Source organism: Candoia aspera, chromosome 2, assembly GCF_035149785.1.
Source record: "Candoia aspera isolate rCanAsp1 chromosome 2, rCanAsp1.hap2, whole genome shotgun sequence".
NCBI classification, from domain to species: Eukaryota; Metazoa; Chordata; class Lepidosauria; order Squamata; family Boidae; genus Candoia; species Candoia aspera.
The window spans coordinates 46,997,297-47,024,392 of record NC_086154.1 but is presented as its reverse complement, the minus strand read 5'-3'; the positions used below and the strand labels follow the sequence as shown (position 1 = coordinate 47,024,392).

Sequence of the window (27,096 nt, the reverse complement as noted above, 5' to 3'; positions counted from 1 at the left end):
TATAAAGATTTAACTTAAGTTACTGAAGAGTGTTTGTTGAAATGGTTGTCTCTTGAGTCAGACAGAAGTAGAGTAGACCCCACTTCCTTTGACAGGTCCTTGAGAAGAGCAAGTACGAGATTGAGAGAAGAAAGGACATAGAGTTTGAAAGCCTGGAAACAAGGGGCATTAGATACATATACACAAACAGATGCACAATCACGCACATGTACCCACATGCATAAACATGTACATCAAACTAAGGATTAGGAAAGGAAGGTCAGTAATTCATGAGAATGTGGGTAATAGAAAGCAAATTTAATTCTAATAATACCAGATACTAACCATTGTTGCCTGAATAAGTGCATATTTATTCAGTGCAAATATAAAAGATGGGCTATAAATAAAAAATAACGTAATGCTTTGTATTCATTTAATGCTGTGTATTAGCTAAAGTCTGAACAGCCAAGCCTGAATGGCAGCAGACGCTTATGTGGGTTGTAAGTCAAAATATATGGAGAGTGCAAGATTGTCTAACTATACACTACTGCGTGTTAACTAAATAATGCTGTCTAGTGGAAGATTGAGTACTAAATGCCAATATCCAACATTTTAATATCTCATAGATTTTCTGTGAAGTTAAACCATATGAACTCTTGGAAGAGAACTATTTAGAGCTGACTTATGTTAGTTTTGCTGGCAGCACCTCAGCAACCTTATTTGAACTTGTTTACTAAGCAGGGTCAGCCCTGGTTTGCCCTTGGATGGGAGACCACCAGGAAATACCAGGACTACAGACTACCCTAGAAAGTCAAAAAAGTTTCCCAGAAGATAGTGGTGTCAAACCACTCTTATAATCCTCTCAAGAACACTTCATGGTTGCTGTCACCAGGCTTGAACTTGAGTTGAGAATATCTTTACCATTAATAGATTTAGCATCGCTTCTTATTTAAAAGCATGTATTTCTTTGACTGTGAAAGTAACTCACAATGGATGAAGGAAAGTAGTTATAGTGATGTCTGTCAGTGTTGAATGTGACACATGTGCTCTCACGTGACTTGCATTTATGACCAGTTGTAAATAGTTTTCATCTAAACAAATTGGCAATTGACAGAGCTCTAATTTTGGGGGGGCAGGGGGAATGATTTAAGTTAAATAGTTTTTTAATTCTAGCTGATGAGCCGGATTCCCAGTCATGGCGCAGTCCATTGAAAGCACTTTCAGAGTTCTTTAGAAGTGACCTACAGGGTGACTCTAATGAGACAGGTTTGAACTCTCACTAATTATCTCTACTTTAAATAAATCTTCTAAACTCTAACTGTAGCTTTAATAAACAGAAGAGAGGTTTATAAGAAATAGACTTCTCTACACAGCTGTTCTATAAACTATTGCACTGAAATATCTTTTTACTAAAACCTTCCTTGCTTTATGTGCTGAATTAGGTATGATAATCAAAAATTTGCTTGCTATTAATCCTCTGAAATGATTCTCTGTATAAATCCATGCTTCGTGGTTTCTGGGATAGACTTTAACCTTTTTCATATCTTTAGTTAGCAGGTCATTTAACACTTACTGGCTATGCAAATTTATTATTTTCTAAACTTCTCAGTGGAATACTGTGAGTATGTCTAAAATTATAAACAGTTCTACATTAGCAAACCACAGTATCACACTGGTTTTATAGTATTGTACATTTCTACTGATTGGGGTCAACATCTAATCTTTCTGTTTAAGATGGGAAGGTTAGATTTAAGTGTGTCCTATTACTGACCTAGCTAGTTGTCTGTATTTGGAAAAAGACATTATTCCAATCTGTCCTTGATAGAAGATTCTTAGTTTACAGTAATGAATCAGCTGAGGAACTGCTAGTGAATCATCTTTTCTCTAACTGGTGATAGAAATAAATTCGCGTAGTTGAACATGCCCTAAATCAGGTATCTGTGCTGATTTCTTGAAAAGCTTCAATCTGGTTTTCATAAATTGATGACATTGCTTAGAAAAAAAAAATCAGCTCTGGAGCCTTGGGAAGGCAACTGAATGAATTGAAATGTGGCCTCTTTCCTTCTTAGGCTTGGCAGAACCTGTGAATATAACTGACAATGGTGATGGAACTCACACAGTAGCATATACCCCTACACAAGAAGGCCCCTATACAGTTGCAGTTAAATATGCAGATGAAGAAATTCCCAGAAGGTAAGAGTGGATGAAAAACAATTACATTATTCAATAGGACTTGAAAGGTGCATTTGGCTGGCCTTCATAGTTGGAACAGGTTGTATCTTTGGCATGTGTTTTCCCTTTGGTGCTTAATTTTAACAAGGGGTTTTGAAGAAACGGCCTCTGTTGAAAGGTTCAGCTTTTCCTCGTGGTTGCAGGAGAGTGGGAAGCAGTGGCAAAGTGATGTGCATTTCTTTGGGCCAGAGAACCAGTAAACTGTCTGCAACATTTCTGATACTTGCCTCTGCCATACAGAAAAGAGCTAACTTGGGCTGAGCTAATTCTTTCTCCAAATGTGTGATCAGTTTGCTCTTACTTCCGTTTTATGGAGTTTTTAGTATTATGAACACTAAAAGGTTGAGTCATTCATTGCTAGGAAGCCAGTGTTTTTCTTTTGGATAGTAAGTGGGCCCCTTTAACTTGAGTTAAATGAGTTGTTCTCATTTGCTAATAGAAACAAACAAACAAATATTAACTTCTTTCTCTCAATAGCCCATTCAAACTAAAAGTGCTTCCAACATATGATGCCAGTAAAGTGACAGCTAGTGGGCCTGGCCTTCTCTCCCATGGGATTCCAGCCAGCATACCTGCAGACTTCATTGTGGATACTAAAGATGCAGGCCAAGGACTTCTCTCAGTTCACATCGCAGTAAGATACCACTACCTCTTCTGTTCTCTCTATCCTGCCCCCCCCCCATTAGCTCAGTCTTGAAGTATGTGAGTTATCTGTGTTGGCAGGGAGTTTGAATATTGTTGTCTTATACATTGTGGTATTTTAAGTCTATCAGCTTTCCACAAAACACTTACCTTTTGCTCCTCTTACACTTGTGTATTTCACTCACCGATTACCAAAATGTAACATGACGATTGTGTCTTGGGAAAACCTGTTGATCCTAATAGAAGTTGATCTGAACATAATACATCATAATGTTTTTTTGTATGAACTGTTCCTGGCCTTTCCAAATTCCTTAAAATTAGGCCAGTCTACAGCTTTCACCATGAATGAGCATAGACAAGGTTCTGTCGAAAGCCAATACATGTTTTGGAACGCACCGTAGCACTCTTTCAGGAACACCTCATTAGAAACTTTTTCAGAAAAACTGCATGGCTTTAGCGGGATGCTCCCTAGTCCCTGGAATGAATCAAAGTTGTATGTCTCATAATGAAAAATACATATTAGGCAGAATATTCATGAAGGAGTATACGATGTGATCATCTATATTGTGAAAAAAATTGATACAAGTTTAGAATTGGAGGGGAATCTCAGTAGGGTAACCTATTTTAGCTCAAGGACTTCTGACGGCTTCAACTGTTACTTGTTAAACTGCACAGTGCTCCATGTAAAAGAAGTCCAGTGATACTAGTATATTTTGCAATAACCTCTGTTTTAAGAACACTGTTCAGTAATGTCTTAAGGAAGTTGTGATCACTTATAGAATGAGTTAATTTGCTTTGCTTCCTGTTGCTGCTTCTGGTGGAATATAGACTTATGAAGTGTGGTATTCAGTGGCACCAGCCATTTACACACTAGTGGATATCAAAAGCCATTAAAATTTCAAGTTTCTTGCATCATCCAGAAAATGTGCATGCTTACTATCAAAAGAATTGTCTGAAGGGCTTTCTAATCATGAGATGCAATTTTAGTAGGTAATAGCATCCTATATTTCTGTGGTGTAATACCAATGCAATTCTTTCTGTTCTGAGGCAACGATTTCAAAACAAACTAAGTATATTAAAAATGTAATCAACCATGCTTACTGTCAAAATAATATTATCTGAAGGGCTTTCCAATCATGAGATGCAATTTTAGTAGGTAATAGCATCCTATATTTCTGTGGTGTAATACCAATGCAATTCTTTCTGTTCTGAGGCAACGATTTCAAAACAAACCAAGTATATTAAAAATATAATCAACCTAAGTACTCAAACAAGTCTGAATTCATGCTACATTCATATACTTTAAACTTGTCTCTTGTTTGTGATAAGGCTTGGTTATTTTAATGGTGGCTTCATTTCTAACATTCAGGATCAAGAAGGCAAACCAAAGAGGGCAGATATTCATGACAACCAAGATGGCACGTATGCAGTAACATATATCCCTGATAAGACTGGTCGTTATTCTGTTGGCATTAAATATGGTGGGGATGATATACCTCTTTCTCCATATCGAATTCGTGTATCACCAGCAGGAGATGCAAGCAAATGTCTAGCAACTGGTAAGTCCCTACTTTGATTTCACAATTGGTATAGTCAGGGGTAAGTAACTCTTGGTCACTGAGCTCTTTGCAGCCCCTGAACTCCTTTTGTGTGGCTTCCAGAAGTTATACCTTTAAATAGCAAAGTGCCAAAAAAGAGATGCAATTTCCTGCTTTCTTTGGAGGCAGCAAATCCCTTAAAAAGTGTGAAAACTTTAGTCTAAACATACAAACTTCATCCTGAAAATCCCAGTCCCTTCATTTCAGTGGCGTATTTCACTGCCCATTAAAACATTTGGCTACCTCCAAAAATTGAATCTACCAGATATTGAAAGGTTATATATAAGGTGGATATGGAGGATGCTGGAAGATTTGATTCAAGAAGTATCTTAATTATACAATTTTGCCATAATTCTTAAGTATAGCATTTTGATGCAAGAGTAAGTTGAGCAAATGTTGCTGGCTTCTTGGTTCCCCTTAGGTCTATTTAGAAATTGACCTTGTACACTTAATAAGCTTATTCAGATTCAAGCACTGAAAGAAAGGCAGTTGATGTACCAGAGGTATGCCAGCTTAATTTAATCAACTAGCAGTGACCCATTTGCAGTAGAAGATAAATGTCTTGACTGTTTCAAGGCATTAAAATGGCCCAATAAGTTCAAGGAGAAGAAAAATTTGTATAAGATTTGTACTGCAACAGCTACTCTATTCTCTGAAGTCATTACGGAAGGTGGATAAATTCTATAGGCAGTGGGAAAATTGTGCCAGTATCCTGCAACGTATGCATGCAAGAGACCTCTCCATTACGAAATGATAACTGCTAATGCTAACTAATGAAATGAAAAATGAATGCAGATTAACTTCTGCCAAGTACTGCACTCTACAAAGCAGTAAACAAGGTTGCTTGTTTGCAAAGGCTTTATAGTATCATTGTTGTATGAGTTGATTTTGGTTGAATTGGATATGTTTTTTAGTGATGCACATATCCAAGTGAAAATAGCATAGTCCACCTGTGGCAGAGTATGAAAAACTGCTGTAATCCTCGTATCAACTGTCTTTCAGGTCCTGGCATTGCAGCAACAGTGAAGACAGCTGAAGAAGTTGGCTTTGTAGTAGACGCTAAATCCGCGGGCAAGGGTAAAGTGACATGTATGATCCTGACGCCAGATGGTACAGAAACTGAAGCAGAGGTCATCGAAAATGAAGATGGAACATATGACATCTATTATACAGCTGCTAAACCAGGAACCTATGTGATTTATGTCCGCTTTGGTGGAGTGGATATTCCGAATAGCCCCTTCACTGTCATGGTAGGAGGAATGGCTGCTTAATAATATTTTCTGAGTGGACATCAGTTGAGATGCAGATTGAAGAACAGTTTCAGATAGTGGGCAGTTTGGCATATATTCCATTAGCTTGCCGTCCAAATTAGTTTTAAAGTTGTGTAAAAGTTTGTGGATGAGAGAAATATTTCCCAGACTTTAACTGCAAAGCACTGCATGTGTTTGCACATTTTTATACCTGTCATTCCTGAGATCTGTTGCTTTAACACTAAGTTAATATATTTCTATAATGGTGGTTGTACGTAATTATATATACAGTATCCAGAAATGAAACTATACCATAGATATGCATGAAGTATTAGTGTATTTGTGGTCATAAATTAAACCATCATACATTTTCAAATGCCAGGGTGCCTGAACTTCAAAGATTACTATGCCCCTCATCGTTTTATTGTGCACTCTTTCTCCCGTCATTTCAGCCAATCATGGACTGTGTTATTAGTAAGCTCCCTTCAGCTTCACAGACAGTTGGGTTTGGCTATGTGCAGATGACAGTATATGTAAATATGGCTAAGGATAAGGGCTAGCTTGGTTAAAATCAAGGCATGAGGCCACTGCAGTCAGGAAGATGAAGTCAAATGATGATGATGACCTGAAGGCAAACCCTTTATATAATAGTCCCCCACAACAGTTCAGGGAATACCTTGTAATGTTGATCTAATGCATTTCAAAAATTCTCTCCACCCTGGCTTGCATTTTTAAAGCTGTTATAGAAAGTTTTAAAATTCCATTCAGCAAATAGTTGGGGGGGGGGAATTTTGAGGAGAAGGTATAGAAAGGCACCCACCTTTCCCCAGCTACTGCCACTCAGGGCCATCATTGCTACCACCCATTTTTATTTCCCTGTATCTATTTACCAACTGAAAAGCCACACTACCTCTTTTCGAAAGCCAATTTAGTTTAGGGCTATCTCTCATTCTTAGTAATTGAATGCAATTGAACACAAAAGGATATATTTTGTATTATAGAGCTCTGAATAGTGCAGACTGGGAAGCATACCATCAATTCACATCAAAGAGGTTTTAGACAACTTTCCTATTAGTAAGATCATGAATATTGTCTAAGGATTCCTTTTTGACCTGTCTTCATTCCTATAGCTTAGATGGAGAGAGATCTTCCATTTGGTTCTTACTTATCTGTGTGATTTTCCTGAATTGGCTTTTGACAGTTAGTGACTGACCGTAGGATAAAATACTACCACTTAAAGTGGCTGTATTGACCTCTTATTTCCTGTAGTATTTTCTGTTGCCTATTTCCTCCCTCAGAGTTAATGAGTTTGTCAAAGAGGGTATCAAGAGCCATTGGGAAAGCAGACAAAACTGGAGAAAGCACAAAGGAATTTGAGGTTGGCTTTCTGGGAAGGACCACGCAACTCTCGTGTGCTAGTTTTGGGCTAGGTGATAACATATTCCCATGCTATTGTGTGCCCCTCCCCACCCTATGTATATTTATGTATTTGGTGTTTTTATGCTCTGATTGTGAAGAAGGAGGGGATTTTTTTTTTGTAAACTGTACCTTTTGCCACTAACTAGGCCACAGATGCAGATGAAGTTGCAGTATTGTCTCAGGAGCCACTAAATGCAGCCTGTCCCCCTGGATTCCATCCCTGGGTACACAATTTTACACTTCCTTCCATGTTCCATTCAAGAAATGACAGCCTGCCTCTCTCTTGGGGTTGCTTAAGCTTGCTTTTGTGTCATGTCTTAGTGGTGGTCCAAATGCTACTTTGGAGGAAGCTAGGTTTGATTCAAAAATTTCTCTTCATTACTGTGCTAATGACTTGTTGAGCAACTTTTAACATCACAATCATTTCAAGGCTCCTAAGGTACTCTGTCCTTACAAAAGTGCACATCAGTTTCCTTCTAGCCATTTGAGGACAGATAGCTTTCTGTTCTGGTGTCTTCTTCTTAAACAAATTGATTTTCCTCTAGGCCATGGCCAAGTGTAGTTCTTTCAGATGGAGCTCTCCTTGTATGTGCAATGTCTCGCAACTTCACTGTTCCATTTATATGTTCTAAACATCTCTGCAATGTTGGTGTCTTCATTCTGGAAGCAGCAGTCTAAAAAGCTAGCCCGATATTCTAACTCTGCACATAAAATTACATTTTTCTTCTTCTTTAGGTCACAGAAGAAGCATACGTACCTGATGGTGATGTGAATGGTGTAGGCTTTAAGCCCTTTGATGTGGTCATTCCTTTTGCAGTAAGAAAAGGGGAAATTACTGGTAAATAGTTTATAGCATTCAAATTCTAGATTGCCCAGCTGGCTAATATCATTCAAAATTTATCTATCTATCTATCTATCTATCTATCTATCTATCTATCTATCTATCTATCTATCTATCTATCTATCTATCTATCTATCATCTAATTTGTCCCTGCCCATCTCCTACCATCGGGGGACTCTGGGCGGTTTACAATGATCAATTAAAAACAACCACCATAAAATACACAGTATAAAAATACAATAATAAATAATATAAATAAAGGTAAAAATAAAGAATCCAGGTGGTGAAAGAATCTAAAACAGTCCAAGTGTGGGAGGAGTGGTCTATAGCAACCATCCCCATGTAGATCTATTCCCCTCTCCACCCCAAGCGAGGCAGCAGAACCAGATCTTCAGACTCCTCCGAAAGGCCAGGAGCAATGGGGCCAATCTCACCTCTGGGGGCAGCATGTTCCACAGGGCGGGAGCTGCTGCAGAGAAGGCCCGCTTCCTGGACCCCGCCAGGTGGAATTCTCTTGCAGACGGAGTCCGCAGCATGCCCTCTCTGCACGATTGGGTGGGATGGATTGATGTAATGGGGAAGAGGCGGTCCCTCAGGTAACCTGGCCCCATGCCATGTAGGGCTTTAAAGGTAATAACCGACATCTTGAACTGGACCCGGAAGCAAACTGGTAACCAATGCAGCTCGTGCAGCAGCGGTGTTACATGTGCCCTTCTGGGGGCGCCAAAAACAGCTCACGCGGCTGCATTCTGAACCAGCTGTAGCTTCCGGATACTTTTCAAGGGTAGCCCCATGTAGAGTGCATTGCAGTAGTCTGTATGAGAGATAACAAGGGCATGAGTGACTGTTCGAAGGGCCTCCCGATCCAGGAAAGGGTATAACTGGTGCACAGCACATAGCTGCGCAAAGGCTCTCCTGGCCACGGCTGCCACCTGCTCTTTGAACAGGAGCTGTGAGTCCAGGAGGACCCCCAGATTACGCACTGGGTCTGTCTGGGGCAGTGCAACCCCATCCAGAACCAGAGATGTTAATGTCCCAGATACGGAAGAACCATTAACCCACAGCCACTTGGTCTTACCAGGGTTCATTGAAGCCTGTTGTCCCCCACCCAGGCCCCCACAGCCCCCAGACACTCGGAGAAGGTAGTCACGGCATCACTTACTTCATCCGGGATGGAGATATACAATTGAGTATCATCAGCATACCAATGATACCTCATTTCATGGTGACGGATGATCTTGCTCAGTGGTTTCATGTAGATGTTAAAAAGGAGAGGGGGGAGTACTGATCCCTGTGGCACCCCATAAAGAAGGGGCCGTAGGGCCGATCTCTCCTCCCCTATCAACACCAACTGGGATCGGCCGTGGAGGAAGGAGGCAAACCAGCGTTAAACTACGCCACCCACCCCCAACTCCCTGAGTCGCCCCAAAAGGATACCATGGTTGATGGTATCGAAAGCCGCCGAGAGATCAAGGAGAGCGAGGATGGATGCACTGCCTCCATCCCGCTCCCACTGGAGATCATCCATAAGTGCAACCAGTGCCATTTCCGTCCCATAACCGGGCCTGAAACCTGACTGAAAGGGGTCTAGATAATCCGTTTCCTCCAGAACCCTCTGGAGCTGCAAAGCCACCACTTTCTCAACCACCTTCCCCAAAAAGGGAAGGTGGGAGACTGGACAAAAATTGTCCAGAACAGTAGGGTCCAGTGATGGCTTCTTGAGGAGAGGTTGTAATTCTTTGCTCTGTGACAACTTCTTCACATATCTGAAGCAAGGAACCAATTTTATAACATTTGCAGTCTGGTTTGCTTGCAGTGTAATCCAAAAGGGTTTCCTACTGAAATAACTGTTCTTAGTTTTGCACAGTGGATCATTCATATTTAGTCTGCTTTCACTAGTCCAGGCCATTTTTCTATCCTCTAAATAAGATGCAGCTATCCAGAATTCCGGGATGGCATAGCTCTTGGAGCGCCCTAGGTTGGGGATGTATGGTCCAGAACGTCAACTCCAGATTGAACTCTTTAAGTCTATCAGGTTTTGGCAAGTCTTAGCAAACTCCAGGTGTAATTTTCAAATTGTGAGGCAACAATAATAGATGCTATCTGCTTGAATATACTCTGTTTTTAAACTCTTGAACAGTTGAAGGGGCTGACTTTAAGTTATTACTAGTTATTCTCTGCTAATGATATGAAAGTAATCTCCAAGATTTCTGGTAGCATCAAGATGGAAGTGGGAACCAGGATAATTCACAAAATAGCCCCTGATATTGTACAGGCTTGAGTATGAAAATGCTTGGATGGCTTTGCTTTTGTACAAATGTAATCCTGTTGTTTTCAGGGGAAGTCTACATGCCTTCAGGAAAGACTGCAACACCAGAAATTGTGGATAACAAGGATGGCACAGTTACAGTTAGATATGCTCCTGTTGAGGTTGGGTTACATGAAATGCATATCAAATACATGGGTAACCATATTCCAGGTAAGCACCAATTAATTCTAATTAACATTCATATTGTATTGCAAAAACTGAATGAATGGGAACTGTAATTATGGACCATACCCTAGATGTTGATGACTTCAGCCTTGTAAATGGCTGCAGCCTTGATTTGCATTATGTGTCATAAAATGAAAAGCATTGGCTTAAAGGCATCAAGAATTCTTACTGAGCCTGTGCCAGATTTAAAACAGCTTTGGCTTTGTGAACTGAAATTTGTTACATTTCCTGTATGGTCAGTTGAAACGTATAATTTTAGGGAGGTACAGATTAAGAGCTGTAGTAAAAGCTTGTGTAAAATATTAGCTCTCCTTTCCTTAAATTATAGTTTGCTCTCTTTTGCATACTATAAATAGCTAAATTTGATTTCCTAGAGAATTAGTAGGAATTTCCATAAATTTGACTGCTTATAACATATTGCTGGCTTGCACGCATTATGCAAAAATATACACTGCATGAAAATCCTTGGGCTCTGCTTCCTTAATATTCTACACAAGAAAAAAGTTCAGTAGCCCAGAATATATAACAAAGAATCTTCATATGTTCTGAACTGTAGTGCTTCAGCTGCTTTAGGGCATATTTAAGGGTTTCTATCATTCTAGTTATTCACCTCTTTCCAATGTGTGGTGAGAGGTTATCTCAGAGTATTTAAGTTTCCAAAGGGACAAGGAGATTATAGAAATACATGTGTGTGTAGCTTTGGCCAGTTAAGGCAAACAAGGGATGTTATATAATGCTGAATGGAATATGTGGAGGAATTCAAGTGAACAGCAAAGGATAACTCAGTGTTCCGTTGAGCGAAGAACATTTGCAATCTATTTTGGAGAGAGAAAATAACTAAAATAATTAAAATCTGTGAGATTGTGTGTACTGATAATAGGGTTTTATCCTCTGCAGAGAGCCCTTTACAATTCTATGTGAACTACCCAAACAGTGGAAATGTGACTGCTTATGGACCTGGCCTTGTTTATGGTACAGCAAACAAGCCAGCAACCTTCACCATAGTCACAGAGGATGCTGGTGAAGGTAAGTATTAGCTTTTTAGCCTCAGGTACACCAAAGATGAAGCAAATTCCACTCTATCTTGTTCTTTAATTTCTAGATAAGCATGCATAGGATCTTGAAGTGCTAGCTTAGAGTTATAAAGATATTTTAACAATGAAAATAAATATAATTCCTTATTTCAGTATTTTATCCAGCAACCACAGGGGTGCATTATGATAGTCCTATTTGCTTAAGCGTAACATTACTAAAAGGAATTTTACTACTTTGCAGGCATCATGGTATATTAAACTTATTGTCTAAATGCGCAGTCACCATGTTTATAGGTTAACTTGAGAGTTTCCCGTAGCCACAGAGTAAGCTTTGTGACTGAGTTTGGAATCTGTTCAAACACAACATTGAAGAGATGGAACCATAATCTAGGAGAAGTTATGCATACTAGCTTACAGAATCAGAGTTAGTGTTGGATATTTGTAGAACATCTAGTTCATCTTCCCACTTTAGTCAGCTTGGCACAGATTAATTCCCATAATTAAAGATGAAGAGGATTTGAATATAAAGAGATGTTTCAAAGGCAAGCCATATTATTTGATTATTTGATCAGAGGGTCTTCCAAGAAGGCCCCTCACATCTGAAACTGCAACTTACTCTTCATAATTTCAGCCAAAGTGTTGGAAATATACATAGGACAATACTAGTGATGCTTTTCACCCAATATGACAGGTGGCTTGGATTTAGCAATTGAAGGTCCTTCAAAAGCCGAGATCAGCTGCATTGATAATAAGGATGGCACTTGCACTGTCACTTACCTGCCAACGCTTCCAGGAAACTACAGCATATTAGTGAAGTACAATGATAAACATATCCCGGGGAGCCCATTCATTGCCAAAATCACAGGTATGAGAATGACTACAAATAAGGGCTGGGCTTCTGATTCATACAATATGCTATAACTTCATATAGGAATGGTTTAGTTTTAACACTTAAGATATGTAAGTTGGAAACATTTTCATAAATTTGAACAGAGAGCTTTGTGTTATGAGATACCAGTTTCAATAAAATTTGGCAATGTCAAAACAGCTTTTAGCCAAGGATTTACTGTAAAAGCATTGGAAATTAATACTTTCTTCTCCATTAGCATATTTGAGTTTTCAGTTCAACTGTTATCTAATGATTACTTGTTTAGGGTTTCCATTTCCTCAACCATAATGTTGCATCTAGGAACCGCTGAAGTAGAATAGCCTTGCTTACATATCTGCTGATCCTAATGAGAATTCTTCTTTCCTAAAGCTGACAATAGGAGGCGATCCCAAGTTAAACTTGGCTCTGCTGCTGACTTCTTGCTAGACATTAATGAGACTGATCTTAGTCTTTTGTCAGCCAGTATTAAAGCCCCATCTGGCAGAGATGAACCTTGTCTTCTGAAAAGACTGCCAAATAACCACATTGGTAAGTCTGATCTTCTAGGGAGGCTATGTGATTGTTTATGAAATTTTTGTCAGGACCACAGTTAAATGCTGATAAATACCCTACAATTGTATCTAGAATTTGGTGAGTACTAATGCTGCCTGTAATATCAAACACTGATTAGCTTCCTGCTGGGGGAGAGGGGGAGGGTAGAGAGGACAAGGTAATGCTTGCTTTCTTTTATGAAGTACAGAATTGACAACTTGTCTCCATGCTTTATCTGGAAGGTATCTCATTCATTCCTCGAGAGGTGGGAGAACATTTGGTCAGCATAATGAAGAATGGAAGTCCTGTGCCCAACAGTCCGGTGTCCATTATGGTAGTTCAGTCTGAGATCGGTGATGCAAGTAGAGCAAGAGTTTCTGGTCGTGGCTTGGTTGAAGGACGCACTTTTGAAATGTGTGACTTCATTGTTGATATGAGAGATGCAGGTCAGTAATCCAAAGTCCCTTCGTTTGCAAGGTTTCTTGTGGCTTAACCTAGGAAGTTGTCCCTTCCTATATATGTGAGAAACAGAAAGAAACACCCTTTGACAGGTCAGTTGACTTGCCACTGTTTGAAACAATTAGGTCCAACCATGCAGTAAGAATAACTTACATGTTTCTATCACTGGACCAAATTAAAACCATGATTTGACTTCTCATTTGAATTGTAAATTGTCAAGCTCAAAAATATAGAATGCTTGATTTCCATGAGACTGTGTACAAAATAGAAAAGGGTTCAGTGGTATGCAAGTTTGATAACTTAATGTAGTGTTACACACAACTCATAGCATTATACTATGAATCAGATATTTGGTGAGCTCTGCCCATGATCATGTGCTGACAGTAGAAATTTGTGATATCTAGCTATTTAATTTCTAGGAAATACTTTGCAACTCTTCATCACTATAGGCACTCCCTCTGTATCTCTTTTTCTAGGGTATGGTGGAATATCACTGGCAGTTGAAGGACCTAGCAAAGTGGATATCCAGACAGAAGATCTAGATGATGGAACTTGCAAAGTGTCATACTTTCCAACTGTGCCTGGTGTTTACATAGTGTCAACTAAGTTTGCTGATGAACATATCCCAGGTAAGAATGAGGGAAACGTTGGATAAGTTAAAACTAGCTGTTTTGTTAACCCACCAGCATTACCCTTTTAAAGTTCAGATTCCTAACATTACCAGTAGAGTACAAGAATACTGAAAACACTGTAGGAGCAGCTTGATTTTCTGGACAGTGAATTCTTGCACTTTATAATCCTCTAAATCACTTGAAATAGCACTTTTTCATTTTGAACTGTCTAGTGTAAAAATTTGGTTCTCTTTGTAGTCATTATTCAGTCATTATTTCCTGTTTAATGTTTAATTGTTATGATGTAATCTTGTTCAATACATGGACTTTGTATCTAGTATGCTTTCTGAAAACTCTTACCTTCCTAAATTTTAGTATCTGTACTGTTGATAAATGGAACTCATTGTAATCTTGTATATTCTAATTAAAGGCAGCCCATTTACTGTGAAAATAAGTGGTGAAGGCAGGGTCAAGGAAAGCATCACACGTACCAGGCGAGCACCCTCTGTGGCCACTGTTGGAAGTTTGTGTGATCTTAACTTAAAAATTCCAGGTAAGCGTTGCCCATTAATAAATAGCTTAATAAATGGTGCCTAGAAAATGACAGGATGGTATTTAAATAAAGTGGGCTATTAACATCCTTAAAAGTTCAATAACTGATTCCGTTCTACTGTGTTTGCTTGAATAGAAACAACTTGAGTTTTCTTAACAATCAGAAAAAAGCAGCATTCCAGTGTAAGATGTTAAAAAATGAAAACTAGGCTTTATTTTTCTCCCCTAAGAAATTGATATAGGTGATATGTCATCCCAAGTAACCAGCCCATCAGGAAGGATTACTGAGGCAGAAATTGTGGAGCATGGCAAAAACACATATTGTGTCCGCTTTGTGCCACAAGAAATGGGAGTCCACACAGTGGCTGTGAAATACAGAGGGCAGCATGTGCCCGGTAGCCCATTCCAATTTACAGTTGGGCCTCTTGGTGAAGGAGGAGCCAATAAAGTCAGAGCTGGTGGTCCAGGACTTGAAAGAGCAGAGGCTGGCATCCCAGGTAAGACCTTCACTGTTTTATCCTAACCAACTGAATGCCTGTCACTGGCCTGAACATCTTTCTTTAAGATGTACAGTATATGATTGTGTTCTTAGAACAAGATGATCCAGCATTGGCTGGATATGAATCTTTTCACACAACTGCTTCTGCTGGAATGTATTTTGGGATACACCACTCTGTGGCAGCCAATGCCAGTGCTACAAGAAAGGGATGGGGGGAGTCACATGTCTCTAATTGCTTCCTTTTGTTAACAGCTGAGTTTAGCATATGGACAAGAGAAGCAGGAGCTGGTGGTCTTTCCATTTCAGTGGAAGGGCCAAGTAAGGCAGAAATTGCTTTTGAAGACCACAAAGATGGATCTTGTGGTGTGTCCTATACTGTTCAAGAGCCTGGTATGAGATTTAAGTATAATGAAAAGCATTCTAACTTGGGAACAGGTTATTTGCTTTTCTAGTTTGCTTAATGATGTTCTTGTGTCTTTCAGGTAACTATGAGGTGTCCATCAAATTTAATGATGATCAAATTCCTGAAAGCCCGTACCTGGTTCCTGTGATAGCACCTTCAGATGATGCTCGTAGGCTTACTGTTATGAGCCTTCAGGTGAGACACAAGGAAATATCTCTGTAACTTACAGCAAGCTGATTTCATCCTTGTTCTCTGTGTTCTTATCTTTCCTATTGTGGCTTCTTTGGAGAAAGCCTTTCTGCCTGGAGAAAATAGGCTTTTTAGTTAAGAAACAGTGCTGGACAGAACATAGCTTGATCTCCTTAGTGCACTAAACAGCTTTACATACATTGCTATTAACATTATTTTGCCATAAGGCATTTTAAGCACTTCAGTGCACAGCAATAGTTGGCAGCAAGCAAGAGTAATAGCTAGCTTGCAGGACTACATGCCTAGCTCTACCATTCCTATTTAAACAAAGCACTGTAAACTAATGATAAGTATGTTTTGAGAATGCATATAGTTGAACAAGTAGGGCTCTAGAGTGACTACAAAGCAGTAATTCACACTGTGCAGGTTCACAAAACCTTGAAGTTCATGATTCAAATAGTCAGCATCAGCCCGAGTGTAAGAATGAATTCCAGCTGTCATGCAATCAGTCAAATGGCCTGAAAGAGGCCAGTTAGGCCACTGAGTCCACTGTCTTAGGTTTAAGATGAAAGGAACATGGAAGATTTTAGTCTAAGCTTCAGCCAACTAGCATGAGTAGTTGCCGCACTTTAAAGTAGCCATGTTAAGTGGCACAGTCTTGTCTTTAGTTAAGTTGGGTATTGGTTGAGTAATCTGTGCTCTGCAGACTTGTGCATCAGTGCAGTTTTCTAGTTAAATCTTACTAAAAGTATTACAAGGATGGAATTAGCTGCTGTGGTGTTGATGTTTTTCTTGTGCTTCATTTAAAGACTCCTGACAGAATGTGGAAAATCAGCTGACTTAAAACCCTAAAGAGGGAAATAAAAATAATTTATTTATTTATACTTCAAATTTAGTCACTGCCCATCTCACTCAGGGAGCGACTCTGGAGGATAATGGGAAGGCAGGAGGCAGGGAGATAAGACATTGTCTTACAGAGGAGTCTTTTGCATTTTGAAAAACTCTTGATGTACTTTAATGCCTTATTTGTATGTTTGCTCAGTAACCATTTATTTCTCTCTTGAGGGTAAAGCTGAAAATGAAATCTCAAGTAAGCTATGAAGTGAAAGCAGAGCATTGCATTTTATAGCCCTGATGAAGTAACTTGAATTTCCTAGAGTCTGAGGCAGAGGTGGGCCATGCAAAAGTGTGTAGTGAAAGATGCTGCCCAACAGATACAGATCCGTATATCCTTTTAGTTCCTTCTTCATAGTTCCAGGGATCCTCAAAGTACTGCATCTGTTGCCATGGTGGAAAGCGTGATTTCCATGAAGAGAGAGCTGCAAGTATCATAATCAATGATTGTCTGATGCTGCTACTAGCAATATATTAGCTGGCGAGCCACACCATGGGAACTCAGGTTTCCCACAGAAAACTAAACAGTTGAGGGGTTAAACAGCTGATTATGCCACAATCGTCGTATAATCAGATGTCTGGTACTAGTTTTTATGCCAGGTTTTATTCTAACTTATAGGCTTGCAATACCCATATTTGGGCTAGAAATCAGTATGTGTGATTAGAATAATTCAGAATAATAACTCTGTACTATCCTTTATTACCTTTCGGTATGATCCTGTACTGTCTTTCAAGATTAGAATTAACCCCCCAACAGATCACATTGGTTTATACTCTGAAGCACAGAGATGATCTTCCATGTTTCTGCCTAGTTATTCACATCATGGGATAATGAGTGACCCTCCCTTAAATAAGTTAGATAGGTAAGTAGCCAGCAGTCAGTCAGGCCAGGGGCATTCAACTATTTCATAGGAGACACAGTTACGCTTAAAATAAAATTGACAAATTCTTCTCAAACCATAGTTTTTAAATAAATTCAGTACAATATAATTTAAAGACAACCATACTTTGTTTTTCTGTTGCTTTTTAGGCACACAAACGGTGCCTCCTTTTGCTTACAAGTGGCAAAATATTGAACTATATTTTGCTATATTCCATGTTAGCCAAATGACGGTGTCTGTGCTTAATCTTAATATTGCATTCTTAGGAATCTGGGTTAAAAGTGAACCAGCCAGCAGCCTTTGCCATAAGGCTTAATGGGGCAAAGGGCAAGATTGATGCTAAAGTGCACAGCCCCATTGGAGCAGTCGAAGAATGTCATGTTTCTGAGCTGGAGCAAGGTGAGAAACTACACACCACATTGCTTGATTTTTTTGGAAAGCACACACAATCTAGAACATAATAGCTAACTTTTATTAACCACCTTCTCTCTCCATCCATCCTACCTTACCAGAGTGCTGTGAATCTAAAACTGGAAGAAAGAATAGTGTTTGCCATCTTGACTTCTTAGAGGAATATTACTCATTGGAATTTATAAAAACAAAATGCAAGGCAGTATGTTGCTAACTTCAGCGCCTCAAGCGATCTCTCTTTTTATCCTGCTGCATTGTTGCCTGCCTTTTTAAGATATTCTAGCAATATCCCCTCTGAGGAAATTAGTCCCATCTTAAGTTAATGATAATTAATCCATTGTATAACTTGAAATATGTTTCCAAAATATTTGCCAGGCTTAATTACTGCTTTCTAAGCAAGGGCAGTATTCTAATACTTAGATGTGTTCTCTGTGGAATAAATACATTTATTCTGTTTTACCAATACGAGGGGAAAAAACTGTTCTCCGTGTGGGAGCTTTTACTGCTACCGGCAGTTATACCTAGTCTCAAGAAAACAAACAGTTTGCAATTAATCTGTGAAGCAGTAAGAACAGATTTAATTGTGACAACTCAGATTCTATGAATCCTAGCCAATTCAACCGTCTGAATTGATCTGGGCTGATTTCAGATCAAACCAGTGTTTTTAGTACATGCACACACAAATTTCAATGATAATTTTTCTGAATCAATTCAGTTCAGACCAGCTTTGTAGACTGATAATAAATTATTCCTGAATGAACATTCCATTATTAGTCTTTTCCTATACTTTGGCCTGTCTTGTGTTTCAGCCTTCAGTCACCTTGAGCCAGCCTTCCCCAGCCTTGCACCCTCCAGCTGAATTGGGATTTTAAGACCCAGCCAGCACGGTCTTTGAATTTCTTGAAGTTCCAGTCTGAACTGATTGGGAGGGTACCAGGTTGAGGGAAAAAAGGAAATTCGGAATGTTAAATGTTTTTCCGCAGGAAGTCCTAAACTAATTATTTAATTATATATGTTACAGATAAATATGCTGTCCGGTTCATTCCACGTGAAAATGGCATTCATTCAATAGATGTGAAATTCAATGGGAGCCACGTTGTAGGCAGTCCTTTCAAAATTAGAGTGGGGGAACCAGGTCTTGCAGATAGTCCAGCTCTTGTAACTGCCTATGGACCAGGCCTGGAAAGTGGCACAACAGGTAATTTCTTCTCTGTGTTGTACTTAATCTAAAATACTACCAGGTTTTTGCCTAAAAACACTATTTTTCATCTCATTTTTAAACACTGCCTTTCTTTTAGTTTTCAATTGGAATTGCAGTGCTCATTAGGAAAAAGCAAATTTGCAGCAGGATTATGGTGGTTACATGGCAAAGCTTTTTGCTACTTGAACTGCATGAGTCTGCACATTACATCCATGCTTTTTATTTGTACTTTGCTTTCCAGGATTACAATCCATGTTTACTATAGACACCACAAAAGCTGGTCCTGGTACTCTTGCTGTTACAATTGAGGGGCCGTCAAAGGTGAAAATGGATTGCCAAGAAGCTCCAGAGGGGTACAATGTAATGTATACGCCGATGGCTCCAGGAAACTACTTAATTGGAATTAAATATGGAGGACCTAATCATATTGCTGGTAGTCCTTTCAAAGCAAAAGTGACAGGTAAGAATATTGAGCTAATTTTAGAAGTGTGCTCACAACCATAATGGCTGGGTTCAGCTCATGTTAAACCAGGATTTTCCAGTCATGGTTTGTTGACCAAGCTGTAATGCCAGGTTCTCTCATAAAGGCAAACCATAATGGTGGGTTCATGCCTGTCACATTATGGCTTAGCCCTGTGTGTGAACAAGCCCAAAGTATCTTGGGATAGAGTGGAAGGACTATAAAATGAAGAAGGTAGCCAGTAGAGTTGTAGACTTGATTCACACCTGTTTTATATAGCTATGAATTCTTGTGGTTGACTTACACATCTTGTACTTTTTAGGTCAGCGGCTGGTTAGTGCAGGCACCTCAAATGAAACATCTTCTATTATGGTAGAATCTGTGACTAGGTCCACAACAGATACCTTCTACAGAGCCATTCCCAAGTCGTCATCTGATGCAAGCAAAGTCCTTGCTAGGGGTGCAGGGCTTTCTAGAGCCTTCATGGGCCAGAAAAATTCTTTCTCAGTGGATTGCAGCAAAGCAGGTAATTTGTCTTTTAAAATGTGAGTGGATTACTGGTTTAACAGCTTACAGCTCAGTGTTTAACTTGTCTGAAAGCTTTGTAAATAAATGTTCATTACCTCTTCTTATATTTCTGTGTAATGTACCATAGTTGTCCTTGCTAGTGGGAAATCAGCCATCTGCTACAGCACAGTAAGAGACATATATGGTGACTGAAAAATATTGATACTTCTTTTCACTACAGTAGTCACCAGGGCTGCCTGCCTTCATTTTGGTTGCTATTAAGTCTCTGCAGAAAATGAAATGCTTGACTGAAGTTCTGTGACTTTCAATAGTGCTAGGTATTGAATTCTGCTGCATTATAAGTAACATTAGCATTATCTTTGTGCTTTAGGTTCAAATATGCTGTTAGTTGGTGTCCATGGACCTACAATACCTTGTGAAGAGGTATCTGTGAAACACTTGGGAAACTACCAGTACCATGTAACATATGTTGTCAAAGAAAAAGGTGATTACCTACTAGCTGTGAAGTGGGGCGAAGAACACATTCCTGGAAGTCCATTCCATGTTACTGTTCCATAAATTCATCTTGTTTCAATAGCTTCTTCTCTTCTTAAGGGAAACCTTACATGTAATACTGTGAGCAGTCCTGTGACCAATGTATACAGATCACTTTTAACGAAACCCAGATTAAATATATTTTAAAGTTCTTTGTCTTAAGCATCTCTGATATGCCTTATAAATTCATTGTCTGCTTTAGTTTGTACTGTTCTGAATCAAAACACAATCATGAAATAAAGTAGGGCACTATGGATTTTTTTTTCGGGGGTGGATTCTGGAATTTACATGTTAAACTGGAATTTGTCTTGGATAAATTGGTATCTTAAACTACTGACTTGCAATAGGTTTTGTTTTTGAATTGGAAACATTTCACTTTGTTGTAGAATATCACTGACTGCCGTCAGTTAAAATTCTTCTGTAAAGACATTAGATGAAAAACGCTGGTACTTAATGTGCCCTTACGTACTTGATAGGCTTTTTATCGCTAATAGTGAAAACTGAAAATAGTGTTATCTTTAAACACTAAAACAATTTGCATAATGGTTGGCTGTTTACATTTGGGGGGAAATGGATTTTTTTTTCCCTTGGAGGAAACCAGATGGGGGTCTTAAGCTATTCTGGAAGCCTTCATCACTGATGCTTTATGCAGGTCATGGTAATAGGTGGTGTAACTGTGATTGTCTTGAGCAATAGAATGCCAGATTGTTGATATTCTAGCAAAGATGCACTTTGCTGGGTGCTTGAAGCTGTGATGGATTGTATACAATCACTGTTCTTCCAGCTGTTTCTGTATACAGTAATCTAAGCGTTTGTGACTTCCTTGTTGTAATGCCTGTTAATGATGAGGTGAAGGCTAATCTAGGCAGCTGACTTATGTGAAACTCTGAATGTTTCTACTAATCAACAGTGCAAATTAAAACTGATTGAAAGAGTTTGGTTCAAGGAGTTCATGAACAAATCTTCTTAATTATTTTTGGATAAGAAAAGAGCATTATGATCATTCTGGTTTTCAAAATGACAAAAGGTTTTAAAAAGTGTCTGCCAAATATTGAACTAAATGGTTTCAAAAAGCCTCTGGGGCTTTTTTTTTTAGCAGAACTTTTTTTGTTTTCCCTTAAAGAGCTTTAAATGTGCTTGATGGAGGAAGACACTTAATGGAAGTAACTTAGTTCTTTTCCCTCTGTTCAGCAAAAGATTTCTACTTGGTCGGCTTTATTTTTGTAGTTTTATATCAATGCACTAAGTCTAAGCACAGCTTCTTGGAAAGGAAATGGTGTAACCAGGTTTTTTTTTCAACTGGACTGTGTGCCTTAATGTGAAATGCTCACTACATTGTAAACTATCAGAAAAGCAAAATAAACTGGAATAAATGTAATATTGTATCTCATAACTTATTAAAAACCATGAATGTTTGCTTCAAGAAATAAAATGTGCATGTTAAAAAACAACTGAGATGGGTTTCTGCAATAATTAGTTTGGCCCTTTTAACATCAAATGGATAATATGGCTTAACCTGAAATTCTCATTGGCGACTTTCAGTGGAAACTGTAGCCTAGAATGGCATAGGGGAGTCAGATGCTTGGCAACAGCAAATTAGTTTTAAGAATGGAGCAAAATTACCAATATATGTAGAAGCAAAAACCACGATGACCATGAGGGAAGAAAAGAAATTAAAATCCATGTCGAGGCATTCCTTTTTAAGCCAACTGAAAGAGTACAAAGTCAAATTTCCAAGAACTCTTCAAGCAATAAGGTTAAAACCAGGAGTAAAAGGAGAAAGGGAAATAACACTTGCATTGAGTTAGAATCCTGAAATAATGGAGTAGATACCTTGTTCTGCTCAAAACAACGGCCACCAGACCCCAAAAGAAGGCCAGCCTGTATGAGTAATTTAAAGACTGAAGTTTATACATGGGCGAAAAATAGATAAAAGACACTTAAGCCATAGAAATCACATAGCGTTTAGTGACAGTGCGGGTTTGATAAGTAGTGACAGACTACGACCCTAACCCTTTTGCTGGAAGGGCAAGCCAGTTGGGATGGGTGTGCTACCACCTCTGTGCAGAATTGCTGTGTGTTTGCAGCATCCATTCCATTATCATACTCGAGGCAGCCACAGTTTTGCTGGCTCTTGACAAAAGTGGGAGAAAGTTGCATACTGGCAACAACTCTCTCCAACTCTGTAGATTGCACATTGATATCAAACAGCAGCAGAGGCAAAAAACACCATCCTAAAACATTTCAACCTCTCCACATCCAACGTGATGTGTTAGATTACCAGAATTGATTGCCTTTAAAACTTAGAGGTTCTTGCTCCCATTTCTGTCCAAAGACCATCCACATGGAGTGAGCCAGACATTTTTTTATTCCCAAACCAAACCCAGTCAAAATTAGTTTCGTTCAAGACTGATCAGAATTCATTTTGGATTGAACTTTGCACAAGGAAATAACTGTACAAGAAGAAATTCTGAGTTTGGTAGTTCTTGAATGAATATACAAAGTCACATTGCTTTTCACATTGCAAGTCCTAGCTGCGCTGCACAGCCAGTCTTCCTGTATTTGTGCAGCATATATACCCATGATTGGTTTACTCAGCTAACCCAATTTTCTGGATTTGTATGTCACGCTGATCCATAAACTGACCAAATGGAGTTTGCACATGGCTAGACTAAAGTGTGAGTGGCTAGTTTGTGGTTTGGTATGTCACTCAGATCCAGAAAATTGGGTTAGCTAGTTATACAGAAGATCTTGCAGCAGGCAATTCACTACTGGGTTCACTTTATACTAATCATGTTTTGTTGTGTAAGCCTCTATTGGCTGAGTTCATGCATTGTGCTAAGCCATAAATTATGGCATGCATATCATAGTGGTTGGGCTCTATAGAGAGCCTGAATAGAAAGCCAACGCCATCATATTATGCATTAATGTTTTAAGTACTGTTTGTCCTGTTCTAATAAATGTATGTACTTGAGTGGCTCTAGCAAATTTTGTAAGACCTAAACAGCAGATCTCCAGATAGAAAGTTGCCATTTCTATAAAAGTCTTCAAGCATAAAATACTGTTTAGTTATGGTAATGGGCTTACATGTGAGCTGGTCTATTGATCCCAGTGTCTTAAAATTCTAATTCCTTCCTATGCTTGATCTTTGTCCCCAGTAATAGACCACTGAAGTGGCATCTTCAGGGTGACAGATGCCCCAAACCCCAAAGCAGATAAGCTTAAAAAGAAGCTAAAGACAACAATCTAATTTTTTTGAATATAATAGTTGGCCAGAAAGGAGATAACTTATTTCCTGAATGAGCATAAAGGTTTTCTTCCTTTTGGATTGAGTACAGGCACTCTCCTTTTATTCTCCAACAGCTAACATTTGCTTTAATCATGATCGTACCATTCCTTCAAATTTTTTTTTTGGATGACTTTAAAAAATAGGGGAGTTGCAGGGAGGTAAGAGTAAATAGAATGTATATGTTCTGTAGTATCTCAAACGGGTTAGTGAACTAGTGGGTGCTATGTGCATATGCATAAGGATGGGTGTTACGGCACTGTTCGTTCCATCTCAGAACAAGTGCATTAACTGTCTGGTGTTCCTTCTTGTAATGACTTGTACCTAAAGGCTCTTAACAACTTCCTGCACCTCTGAGGAATCTCTGTAACTTTCAAGAAACCGTTGTGGATGGATAGGGAGCCTTTGACTGAGCTGAGTTAAAAGAAATGTGAATAGGAAACGGAAGATGGATATAATTGCTTAGGAGGTTTACCAGCAAGCAGCTACTATCTGCAGAGAAAAAGTTGAGTGCAAAAGGAACTTAAACTTGGCAAAAGAGACCAAAAAAGCAACAAAAGGACAAATGTTCCTATTTTCAGAAAGGAGAAAAAAGAGGACTCTGGTAACTATTGACTAGTCAGCTTCGTGCTGACACAGAGCAAAACTCTAAAACAGGTTAGTAAGCAATTTGTTTGCGAGCATTAAAAAAGGATACATTGCTCTGAAGGGACCAGCATGTGTTTATCAAGAACATGTCAAACCAAAGTGACCTGATTTCTTCTTCTGACAGAGTGATCAGTTTAGTTAACCACAGGAATGCAGTGGACCTATTGTTCCTTGACTTCAGCAAAGCATTTGACAAAGTCTCCCATGAAATCCATGTAGAGATGATGGCAACATGTGAGCTGGGCACGCTTAGATGCATGCAGTGGTAGTTGAACAATCATATACAATTGTACATCAGTGGCTCCATATCAAGAGTGGGTTTATTCTAACCCCTGTACTGTTCAACAAATGTATAAATGACATGGTTGAGGAAGTTAGAAAAATACATTTATCAAATTTGTGAATGAAAATAGGGTGGGTGCGGGATAACAAATACCTTAGGGGCACTATCAAGATTCAGGAGGATCCTGATGCGCTGGAACAACGGGCAGAAATTAGCAAGATGAATTTCACAGGGACAAATGCAGAGCCCTGCATCTGAGTAGTGAAAATCAAAGGTGTGAGTATAAGATGGAAAGTACTATATAAGGCATTAGTACATGCAGAAAGGAACTGAGGGACTTGGTAGATTGCAAGCTGAACATAAGCCAAAGTGTGATACAGCTACAAGTAAAAAAAAACACAATCATAGGCTGCATCAACTATAATGTCAGGGTGAAGAAAAGTCCTCAGTCTTCTCTATTTTGTGTTGGTCAGATCACACCCTGAATACTGTATGCAGTTCAATACTTCTCAGCCGTGCTAGGTAGACCAGACCAAGAAATCAACTCCACAGGTAGTCCAAAACTACTTTTATTGAAATTGGCTATAATAAGAATCTTGCATGTCTGTGTTGTACCTCCTCCTCCTCCTCATAGTTCACTGAATTAGGGAGGCTTCTGCCTGAGCTGCTTCCAGATGTTATCTGGATATTTTGGACTTAAAAAACACTTTAGTCCCTAATGCCTGGGCAACAGAGCCTGCATATGTCTGCCAAGGTAATCTTCCTTACTCTCTACAATATTGGAGTACGTACAGAGGAGAGCAATCAAGATAACAAGGGGCCTAGAACAGAAAACTCATGAAAAATTATTGGAAGCATTGGGTATGTTTAAGCTGGACAACAGAAGACTGTGAGGAGACATCTGTCAACAAGTATCTGAAGGGCTGTCGTGTGGAAGACAGAGCAGAATTGTTAGGTGGTGTTACAGGGGACAAAACAAGAAAATATGGGTTTGAATTACAAGGAAGTAGACTTCATTTGGACATTGGGAAAAAATTCTTAATAGTAAGAGTTGTCCAACAGAAGAATAGTCTATCTTGACAGTAGTGGACTCTTCTTCATGGGAAGTGTCTGATGCTGGATGACCATTTGTCAGGGTGCTACAGTAGTGGATTCCAACACTAAGCAGAGGGTTGAATTAGTTAATCTCCAAGGTCCCTTCCAATTCTTGCATTCTGTGATTCTATTAATCTTTTTACATTTGATCCCAGAGGAAACATTGAGGAGAAAAGAGAGAAAATGTAGGGATTGATAAGCCTCCCTGACTGTCCACAGTGGCACTGACTTTAATTGTACCATGGGGGATTTTTCCATTCTTCATTCTTTATTCCAGAAGGAGAAGGAGAACATAGAGACTAAGGAAGATGACCTTGATGGAAATATGCAAAGACATATTATCCAAGGTAAATGGAGCCGAAATATTTTTTAAGTCCAGAGAAATGAGATAACATTTGGAAATGGATCAGGCAGATGCCTCCTTAATTTACAAAAATATAAGAAAGAGGATGAGGTAAGCACAAACAGACTTGCAAGATTTTGTTATTACCTATCTCATTAAAAGTAGTTTTATGGAGTTGATTTCCTGGTCTGGTCTACCTAGTGGGGCTGACAGAGAAGGAGAAGTAGTGACAGTGTCCCAGCTATCTTTGTAGAAGCTGGAAAGGTGTAGAAAATCAACTCATCCCCTATGATTGGGACATTGATACAGTGCACTGCTGGGACTAAGAGTGGTGACTTACGAGTCAGCTCTGTTGTACAAACATGACCAGTATGTGCTTTCCACAGAGCTCAAGAGGAATATCTCAGCTAAATTCCATTTTCATGATAAACCATAATGTCAGATGCTTGCTTTGGTATAACATGTATGAACTCAGCCATTATGATTTTAAATTATTTTTGGAGTGGGTCCTTGCCATGCAAACCTTGGTGCAGCTCTCGATCCAACAGAAGCAGTGAAACTGCGGCTTCATATATTACACAAACCCAGCTCATTATCACACACAACTATTACTGAATAAACCTTGGTGAAACACAACGTGATTTTGCATAATGTATGAACCCAGTCGTAATACATGTGAAATACAGCAGTAATGTTGGAACCGATTATATGACAAAAACTATTCTTTCCAGTTTTCAGTATGGGGTGTTTGTGTAGCAGGGTATACCAATATTCTTTTCTTCTAGCCTGGCTTAAAATTATGACATGTTTTGTAATAGAACATTGAAATTGTATACAGCTACCCACAAACGGTATTATTTTTGCCATGCCATGCCAAGGCACAAGACTTAATTGGAGGTTGTGGCTCAAA

At 39.1% G+C, this 27,096-nt stretch overlaps 1 protein-coding gene across 4 annotated transcripts in view; it reads left to right on the top strand.

Annotated features, from left to right (window-relative positions):
* FLNB (filamin B) overlaps nucleotides 1-21,909 on the top strand; it is an 82,828-nt gene extending 60,919 nt beyond the window's left edge. Inside the window, exons 26-47 of one of the 4 annotated variants that reach the window (XM_063291731.1) lie at nucleotides 1,153-1,245; nucleotides 2,049-2,172; nucleotides 2,689-2,845; nucleotides 4,223-4,412; nucleotides 5,454-5,701; nucleotides 7,267-7,344; nucleotides 7,856-7,958; nucleotides 10,300-10,440; nucleotides 11,353-11,481; nucleotides 12,181-12,354; nucleotides 12,748-12,906; nucleotides 13,152-13,355; nucleotides 13,845-13,997; nucleotides 14,410-14,532; nucleotides 14,762-15,028; nucleotides 15,283-15,420; nucleotides 15,513-15,628; nucleotides 17,664-17,796; nucleotides 18,830-19,006; nucleotides 19,251-19,469; nucleotides 19,792-19,995; nucleotides 20,368-21,909. In XM_063291731.1, coding sequence (XP_063147801.1) covers nucleotides 1,153-1,245; nucleotides 2,049-2,172; nucleotides 2,689-2,845; nucleotides 4,223-4,412; nucleotides 5,454-5,701; nucleotides 7,267-7,344; nucleotides 7,856-7,958; nucleotides 10,300-10,440; nucleotides 11,353-11,481; nucleotides 12,181-12,354; nucleotides 12,748-12,906; nucleotides 13,152-13,355; nucleotides 13,845-13,997; nucleotides 14,410-14,532; nucleotides 14,762-15,028; nucleotides 15,283-15,420; nucleotides 15,513-15,628; nucleotides 17,664-17,796; nucleotides 18,830-19,006; nucleotides 19,251-19,469; nucleotides 19,792-19,995; nucleotides 20,368-20,555 — 3,518 coding nt within the window. In that variant the 3' untranslated portion in view covers nucleotides 20,556-21,909. The remainder of the gene's footprint in view (nucleotides 1-1,152; nucleotides 1,246-2,048; nucleotides 2,173-2,688; nucleotides 2,846-4,222; nucleotides 4,413-5,453; nucleotides 5,702-7,266; nucleotides 7,345-7,855; nucleotides 7,959-10,299; nucleotides 10,441-11,352; nucleotides 11,482-12,180; nucleotides 12,355-12,747; nucleotides 12,907-13,151; nucleotides 13,356-13,844; nucleotides 13,998-14,409; nucleotides 14,533-14,761; nucleotides 15,029-15,282; nucleotides 15,421-15,512; nucleotides 15,629-17,663; nucleotides 17,797-18,829; nucleotides 19,007-19,250; nucleotides 19,470-19,791; nucleotides 19,996-20,367) is intronic. The other 3 variants (XM_063291733.1, XM_063291732.1, XM_063291734.1) reach the window with 3 other exon arrangements.
* Nucleotides 21,910-27,096: the final 5,187 nt, after the last annotated feature.